The sequence below is a fragment of the Gekko japonicus genome, unplaced genomic scaffold (assembly GCF_001447785.1).
Source record: "Gekko japonicus isolate JY-2015 unplaced genomic scaffold, Gekko_japonicus_V1.1 scaffold120, whole genome shotgun sequence".
Lineage (NCBI taxonomy): Eukaryota > Metazoa > Chordata > Lepidosauria > Squamata > Gekkonidae > Gekko > Gekko japonicus.
Window position 1 is genome coordinate 730,116 of NW_015175973.1, and position 9,184 is coordinate 739,299.

Sequence of the window (9,184 nt, forward strand, 5' to 3'; positions counted from 1 at the left end):
GGTTGGAACACTTTCCCTATGAAGAAAGGTTAATGCACTTGGAGCTCTTTAGCTTGGCGAAACAATGACTGAGGGGTGACATGATCAAGTTTTACAAGATTATGCATGAGATAGAGCAGGTCGAGAAATAAGTACTTTTCTCCCTTTCTCACAATACAAGAACTAGCAGGCACTCAATGAAATTGCTGAGCAGTCATGTGAGAATGGATAAAAGGAAGTACATCTTCAACCAAAGAGTGATTAACACATAGAATTCACTGCTACAGGAGGTGGCGATGGCTAAAAGCATGGACGGCTTCAAGAGGGAATTGGATAAACATATGGAGCAGAGGTCCATCAGTGGCTATTAGCCTCAAGGTATAGATAGGAACTCTTGGTCTGGGGCAAGTGATGCTGGGGGGGCAACAGTGGGAGGGCTTCTAGTGTCCTGGCCCCACTGGGGGACTCCCTGATGGCACCTGGTATTTTTGGCCACTGTGTGACAGTGTTGGACTGGATGGGACATTGGCCTGATCCACCATTGGCTTCTCTTATGTTCTTATGTTCTTGTGTACCTAAAATAATAAAACTCCATTGGTCTTAAAGGTGCCACGGGACTCCATCTCTGTCTCTCTCAGTCTCAATGAGGAGGAGGACGGGGAGGAGCACTCAGCCAGTCGAGGGAAGGGAGGCTTAGCTTTCTCTAGAGAAACAGATCTGCAGGATCCAGCCTACAGTTATAGTTAAGGTGCCTTATTAGGGTTGCCAACCCCCCCGGTTTGCCAGGGGTCCCCCGTTTTTTTAGGGGGGGGTTTCTACCCGCCCCAACACCCACAGCCACCCCTCTCTCTCCCTTTAAGTGTGTGGAACCCGTGTTTCCTTCCAAGCCTGATCTCCACTTGAGATCAGGCTTGCAGGGAAATGCCAGCTTCGTACACGTAAAAGGGAAACACAGCTCTTTGCTCTTAAAGGGGAAATGCCAGCTCCTGCGCTTAAAAGGGAAACGCCGGCTCCTTTAAGTGCAGGGAACTGCCGTTTCTGGAGATCCGGCGCGAGGGCGGGTGGGGGCGGCAGCGGACGTCCCCAACGTGATGTCATCATGTTGGGGATGCCCCGGCCCCTCCAGGAACGCTCCCAAAGTCCCCCGCTGGGGGTAGAAAATGGACTTGGCAACCCTATGCCTTATTCATAGTTCATTGTCTTGTCTGAAGTGAACTACCATCACACCAATTAATATAAACGTTAATAAAACGCTATAAATGTTAAAACAAATGAAAGTGACATATCCATGGGGATGAAGTGTATCTACAGACCCCTGAGAAATATACTGCAATACACAAGGGTTGTGTTCATTGTTGGTGAAGGGAGGGATTGTGCATAAAATATATGGTTCCTGATCTTCAAAAGACTGGTTTTCCCCACCACAAATGTTTGGATATATCCTGGTACAAATGACATTTAATTCAAAGATCGCTTCTCAATGTGCAAAAAAAATAAATAATAAGATCAGATTTCAGAGGATAAATACTCACAACAACTGCAGGGAGAAGAGTCCTTCGAACAGGCCTTTGGGGAGTTCTGTGATTTTGTTTCCATAAAGAACACTGTGACAAATAATTAATCCAAAAAAAGAGTGATTGGCTGGAAACAGAAATGTATTCATCTAGAACCACCCTAAAATTGCACAGGACTGACACAAGAAGGGCAAAGGCTTCGGAACTGAACTAGGAATGCCACCTTCCAGGTGGGACCTGGGGATCCCCTGGAATCACAGCTCATCTCCAGACTACAGAGATCAGTTTCCCTGGAGGAAATGGCTGCTTTGGAGGGTGGGCTCTGTGGCCTTGTACCCCCACTTAGGTCCTCCCCCTCCCCAGGCCCCACCCCCAAACCTCCAGGGGTTTCCCAACCTGGACCTGGCAACCCTACCCCCCCCAACCCCTGCCAGTAACCAGGAGGGAACTAGCAATCTTAATTGCAACACAGAATTTTCATTAAAAATTCAAGGGGGGCACCTTCCAGCTCTTCGGATCCACAGCAAAAGAATGGCCATTTCTAATCTGAGCCCTTTGTTATTTTGGTTTTGTTCTGATCAGTTTCTCACGCTACTACAAATGGACTATCTTATCAATAAAGTGTCACAGAATCATAGAATCACAGAGTTGGAAGGGGCCATACAGGTCATCTAGTCCAACCCCCGCTCAATGCAGGAGCTGCCTAGTGCGTCCCTTACAAGTGTTTGTACAGCCGCTGCTTAAAGGTGGCCAGTGAGGGGGAGCTCACCACCTCCCTAGGGCGATGATTCCACTGATGAACAACTCTTCCTGTAAAAAACGTTTTCCTAATATCCAGCCGGTACCTTCCCGCCCTTAATTTAAACCCACTACTATCTCCTGCTGCCAACAGGAACGGCTCCCTGCCCTCCTCTAAGTGACAGCCCATCAAAGATTTAAAGAGAGAAATCCTGTCCCCCTTCAACCTCCTCTTCTCCAGACTGAACATTCCCAAGTCCCTCAGCCTTTTCTTGTAGGGCTGGGACTCCTAAACAATGTTATTAGCAACCAAGAAAAACGTCCATGTTTTCATTTTTGGTGAAGATGAAACCTAAGAGGGCAAACGCAACTGTCTCGAGCCAAGTTTAAATGTTCATCCCATACAGATACGAACGTTTGCACGAAGAGTCAGACTTGCACATACTGGCTCCCTGTGCACAATCTCTGAATTTCTCCAGATTACAAACCACACGTCAGCTCATGGGCCAAATGACACTGCCTATGGACATGATCTTGATACCCTCCTTCACACGTTCATGTGACACAGAATAAACATTTGCACAGGACTTCGTGTCTGAATCTTCAAAGCTTGGCAAGTGTGAAATATGTAGCCAAAGAATTCTACAAGGAAGCAAACACACCAACTGTACAACTTAATCTGATTCTGCTTCTGTTGCCCAGACCTATACATAATTACCCAGAAAGGGACAATCCATAAGAGTGTGACATAAAACATCCATTTAATTAAGATCAAAGCCTTAGATTGTAATCCCAAAAACTCTTTATGGGCTGGATCTGCAAAGAAGCTGTGGCGAATGACTTGGATTTGGGAAACAAACCCCTAAATCTTACCAAAATTAAAAGGATTAAACTTATTGTCATGATAATAACTGTTCAAGGATACATGGCTGCATTTGAGTCCTTTGCACATTCTTGAAGATATCCATTTGCTGTGCTATTTTTGGGCAGGAATGTACAGGAACGGAGTTCCGGATGGCTCCCGAGTTGGCCACGCCCAGCAGGAACTCATTAGCATAACAGGCCACACCCAACAGCAGGAACTCATTAGGATTGGCTACATTAGGGGTGTGTGGCCTAACATGCAAAGGAGTCCCTGTTACAAAAAAAGCCCTGGGTTTTGACAACAAACAAGGTAAACAGAATAAGAAGCAAAAGGTGGGTGTGGCTGAATGACCACACTTCTGGTAACATGGGGTGTGTGGCCTAACATGCTAATGAGCTGTGCTGTCAGGGGTGTGTCCTAATAAGCAAACGAATTTCTGCTGTTGGGTGTGGCCTATTATGCTAATGAGTTCCTGCTGGGCTTTTTCTACAAAAAAAGCCCTGTCCATTTGTAATTATGTATGGGCCCTGACCTGGATCGGCAAGGCTAGTCTGATGTCGTCAGATCTTGGAGGCTAACCAGGGTCAGCCCTGGTTAGCACTTGGATGGGAGACCACCAAGGATGTCCAAGGTTGCTGTGCACAGGCAGGCAACGGCAAACCACACTGTTAATCTCTTGCCTTGAAAACTCTATGATGTTGCCGTAACTCGGGCTGCAAGGTGATGGTACTTTCCACCACTGCCCGTTCTGTATGGCCTAGAGCCAAGAGCTAATAGAGGAATACATGCATACAGGTGACAATTATATATAATTGCTTAAGGATTTTTTTAAAAAATCACAGCAGTACTGCTTGTTTGCTCAGGAGAAAAGGGGAGAACACAGCTGATAGCTTAGACACCTAGATGCATTAGTTATCCTTTTCCTGAAAACTGCAAATTCTAAAGCTATGTGTCAGAATACCAGCCCCTACCAACATACACTTGTTGCGTGTGACCTGTTGTTGGATGCAATAACATCTGCTTAAAATATGGCTCACCGGCAGATCATCTGCTCCTCGACATAGAGAAGGTCCCAGGTTCACCCCCTGGCATCTCCAATTACAAGGGCCAGGTTGGAGGTGCTGTGAAAGACCTCAGCCTGAGACCCTGGAGAGGCCACTGCTGGTCTGAGTAGACAAGACTGACTTTGATGGACCGAGGGTCTGATTCAGTATAAGGCAGCTTCTTGTGTTCATGGGCTTCTAAGCTTCCTGGAAAGAATCTGGCTGAATGCTGGCGGCCGGACTAGATAAACCTTTAGCCAGATCTAGCAGAGCTCTTCCAAAGTCACTGAAGCGATGGTATCATCTCAAAACCCAAAGCCAGAAGATTGATATCAAACCCCACTCGCCACCTGAACCTCAGGAAAGCAAGGGACGCTGCCTTTCTTCCGAGAGATGGGAGTCATACTCACAGTGAATTGAGTGAGCGCAGGCCCTGGAAGGCGTCTGGTGCAGCCTCTGAGATCTGATTATTGCTCAGATCGCTAAAATGAGAAATGGGGTTGCATTCAATTAATCCAAGCATCCTCTCAACACTGCCGGGGTTCATCTTCAGTGAAATGGATAAGCAGCTATTTATTTTATCTTGCAAGGCACGGTTCGTGGATTTTATCATCAAAGCTAAAGAACTTGCCTTTCCACAATATATTTTTTTTAAAAAATACACATTGTTCAATACGCTAGAAACAATGCCGGAACAAAGCCTTACATTCTGACAATAATCCAAAACTCTAACCCATTTCGTACGTCTGGAATGGAGAACGTCAAATTAGTCTGAGTGCTGAATGTTGCACTAGTAATAATATTGCATTGCAGGGCATGACACGGCTTCTAAAATAAAACCCTCCTTTTAGAAAGATTACTTTTGTTAACTGAAACATAATGTACAGGCCCAGACTAATTTGTATAATAAATTGTCATAAGTGGCAGTTGTTAACATGACAAAAGAGCTGTGTAGACCCAACAATCAGACACAGCCATATCAACCAATCTGTCAGCTGTCAGACTGCTTTAAGTAGTCATACACTGATGGAAAGTCCTTTATATACCCATGACCTGTTTTGTTTTTTTAATCCGAATTTGTTTTATCTAAACCCTAAAATATTTCTCACTCACATTCTTCTCAGCTTTTTGTACGGTGAGAAAGCTCCAGGAGGGATGACCTTGATCGAGTTTTGCTCCAACCGTCTAGAAAAGAAAGATAATATTATGAAAAACTCCAAATCATAACACAAGAAGGGCAATCTAAAAATATGTATAATTCATGTCAGTATTAATGAAAAGGAATGCATTTTTAAAAAACAAAGTGTGTTCCCCCCCCCCCCCCAGCTTGGTGAAAGATTATGCCATGGGAATCAAGGGTCAGCAACTGGTTTCATTTAAAAGACAAGAACGAAAAAATGAAAGACGTTTTTATCATCCTGACATTCAGGGTAGCGACAGCATAAATTGAGCACTAATCTGATTTTACATATGCTACATATCTGGGGCATTCCGTGTTGCAAAGAAACACAAACTAAATAGTTGATAGTTGCCCAGGCCTTTCTAAGGCAACTCAATTTTTAATAGAAAATACAAGTAAAAGAGTGAGGCATGTAGCGCTGCAGACATTCGTGACAAAGTTACCGTTGCCCAACTGACATGGTTTCAAATTCCTGACATGTATACTAGGCAAATTTATGATTAATGAAACTGTTCACCAAATGAATGCTTTTCACCCCCAACACCACATTAGAGTATCCCTCTTTCTACCCTTCTTCTTGTAATAACGATACTATCGCTAGTTTCTCATGCACTCTCGTATTCCACTGGTGTTCACATGGCTCATTTACTGAACTGTTGTTGGGCCACCAGAATGATAGTGGCTTGTTACAGAGGTTAGGGCATGTCCCTGAAATACAGTTTGCGCAAATTAGGGGACAACAGATCCTGGTTAAACTCTGAAAGAAAAGGGGAAGGTTTGAACATCTGGGTGAAATGACACTTCATGGCAAGTGCTAGTGTAGATGGGTGGGGCTCACAGGAGGGAAGACAACGGGGCTTAAATGGGGAGGTGGGGCCAAGGGCAAGGAGAGGGGTGGCGGCACAAATGAGGGAGAAGGCTATAAAAGGGGGAGGCAGACAGCAGGTCAGGGAGGAAGTGACCAGACTCTCGGGCAGAGTAGCACAACGAGAGCGAGAAAGCGCTCCAGAGTCCTGGCTAGCAGAGCCCAGCTGGGCTTGCTATTCTGAGACCTACCCCCAAGGCCTCCCGATGGAGAAGATGGCAGTGGGAGGAGCTTCAGTGCTCCTGCACCACGGCATCGGGGCAAGACCAGCGAGGGGTGGAGGTGGGGCGCGACACTCCTGAAGTACCTTAAAGCTGCCTACCCAAGATTGTCCATCGTCTGAGAGGATGGTGCATAATACTCTAGTATAAGCCATCCTACGGTATTCCCTATTTCTATGGATGGATGGGAAAGTTGTGCAATGAAGACAGCTGACAGGAAGAAAACTGATTCATTTGAAATGTGGTGTTGGAAGAGAGCTTTACAGATACTATGGAGTGCCAAAAAGACAAACGTGGGTTCTAGATCCAACCAAGCCTGATCTCTCCCTAGAAGCTAAAATGACTAAACTGAGGCTATTGTACTTTGGTCACATCACGAGAAGACAAAAGTCACTGGAAAAGACAATAAGGCTAGGAAACGTTGAAGGCCGCAGGGACAGAGGAACACCCAACATAAAATGGATTGACTCAGTAAAGGAAGCCACAGATTTCAGTCTATTAACAAGAGGACATTTTGAAGGTCATTAATTTGTAAGGTCGCCATAAATTGGAAGCGGCTTGATGGCACATAACAACTATTCCTTACTTTTTGGGGGAAGTATTGATGTCTGATAAAGGTCCCTGCTAACTCGGTTTTTACGATTTTAGGAACCTCGATTCCAGACTATGGTATCTCGTCCAATCTGAGCTTGCAGATTCAGTGATTCTTCTGGTGAGTCAGTGAAATCTATATATCTAATACCCAAGTGGCCCCATCTGTGCGGATATCTAAATCCGCGCTCCGGGGCCACCTGGGGGGCAGGGAGAGGTTTGTGCACACGTGGGGCGGTCCCCACGTGTGCACAAGAATCAGAAACCCCGGAAAAAAATCGGGGGGATGTTTAAATCCCCCGAAACTGGCAGAGCATCCCCTGCGCATGCGCGGGGGGGAAGGAGACGGCGAAACCGGCAGGATGGGGGGGGGAGAGCTCACCTGTTCCTGCTTCCTCCTCCGCCTGCTGATTGTAGAGCTCCCCCGCGCGCCCCCCCGCGAGTTTCGCGGGTCTCCTCTCTGGGAAAGGGTGGGTAGACCTGGACTCCAGAGGCCAGGTCTACCACTGTAGTGGGAAGGGGTGGGTAGATACTATGGGTAGATACTCCAGGGGTGGGTAGATACTCCAGAGACCAGGTCTACCAATGTAGTGGGAAGGGGTGGGGAGCCATGGATTCGCCACGGGAGCACTGCGCTTCCCAGATGTTGGGTGAGATTGTGCCTGGAAAATCCGCGGGACTCCCGTGCCTCTCCCGCGGCAACTTTGCCATTTGACCGGGGCCTATGTATCTAGCATCACCTTAGGGACCCCTGCCGTAAAATGTTAAACATATCGAACCGATAAATCAGTCAGAATTTTTACATCTAATCTTTCATTATTTTTAACACCCCTAAACAAATAAAATTGCCCCTTTTCCTTAAGGCATTGCATGAGCATTGGGCTCCTACAAAGGAACTTCAAGACATATTGGGGGGGGGGGGAGAAATTACACAACAATCCAGTATTCCTTCAGTGCTATTAAGAATTCCGTTCTCTTCCTACATGTTAGAAAGTTAAGGAACTTTCCAGTTCTACCCTGCAGGGAAAAAAGAGTAACCCCCCCACCCACCATGTGTATATACACAGAGAGAGAAACAGTGAGAGTGCTCAAGTTGGAGGAAGTGCCTGGCCATGTCTGCTTCTCTAAGATTTGCTCATAAAAAAGAAAGAAAGCATCATGTCTGAAAATTTGCAAGACATCCTTTGCAATTTGATATTCCCAGATAGCTGATGTCTGCAGGATGGAGACGAAGAAATGGTTTTTGCTTTAAGCGAACAATTGAAAATTAAACATTTTAAGATTCTCACTGGGCTCTCACGCATATATAAACAGAGGGGAAGGCGCACAGACATCCACAGCTGCACAGAGGAGTAAGTGCACATTCTCATTCTCTTTGGTTATCTCTCTCACACTGGCATGCGTGCAACATGCATGTGGAGGGCAGTGTTCCCTCTAAGCTGAGTTAGAGTGAGCTAGCTCACAGGTTTTTAGCCTCCGGTTCACACATTTTTGTCTTAGCTCAGGAAGGATGGCTCTGAAGCAAACAAATTTATGCAGCAGCCAAATCGCTCGCTCACAACTTGAAGGCCAGTGGCTCACAAAGGAGAATTTTTGCTCACAAGTCTACACAGCTTAGGGGGAACATTGGTGGAGGGGCTGTGTGGCTCAGTGGCAGAGAATCTGCTTGGCGTGCCGAAGGTCCCAGCTTCAGTCCCCGGCATCTCCAGTTAAAAGATCTGGCAGCAGGTGATGTGAAAGACCTCTGCCTGAGACCCTGGAGAGCTGTTGCCATTCTGGACAGTACTGACTTTGATGAACCAAGGGTCTGATTCAGTATAAGGCAGCTTCATGTGTTTGTCCTAGGGTTGCCAAGTGTAAATTCCTCCAGAGCGGGGGACTCCCGTCTGGCGTCTGGAGCGCGTGCGCATACCGCACGCACATCACACGGAAGTGGCGTGACGCCGCCGGTCACGCTGGGGGCGGGGCCACGACCATCCGAGGGAAAACCACAGAGTTTTCCCTCGGATGACCGTGGCCCTGCCCCCAGCGTGGTTGCATCACTTCCTGGTGACGTACACGTTGGGGTGGAGTTCCCCCCGGGGCCCGATCCGGTGGCGGCGGGGAACGGACCTCCCCCCCGGGGGGACTTGGCAAGCCTAGTCCTGTTAAACAGAGCTTCTGCCGGAACAGCTGGAGAGTTCCCATT

At 47.0% G+C, this 9,184-nt stretch overlaps 1 protein-coding gene across 1 annotated transcript in view; it reads right to left on the minus strand.

Annotated features, from left to right (window-relative positions):
• The window catches only part of SLIT2 (slit guidance ligand 2), a 455,701-nt gene that overhangs the window by 94,575 nt on the left and 351,942 nt on the right, over window positions 1–9,184 (minus strand). Inside the window, exons 10-12 of the mRNA XM_015426100.1 lie at window positions 5,253–5,324; window positions 4,550–4,621; window positions 1,512–1,583 (exon numbers count right to left, since the gene is read on the minus strand). Coding sequence (XP_015281586.1) covers window positions 1,512–1,583; window positions 4,550–4,621; window positions 5,253–5,324 — 216 coding nt within the window. The remainder of the gene's footprint in view (window positions 1–1,511; window positions 1,584–4,549; window positions 4,622–5,252; window positions 5,325–9,184) is intronic.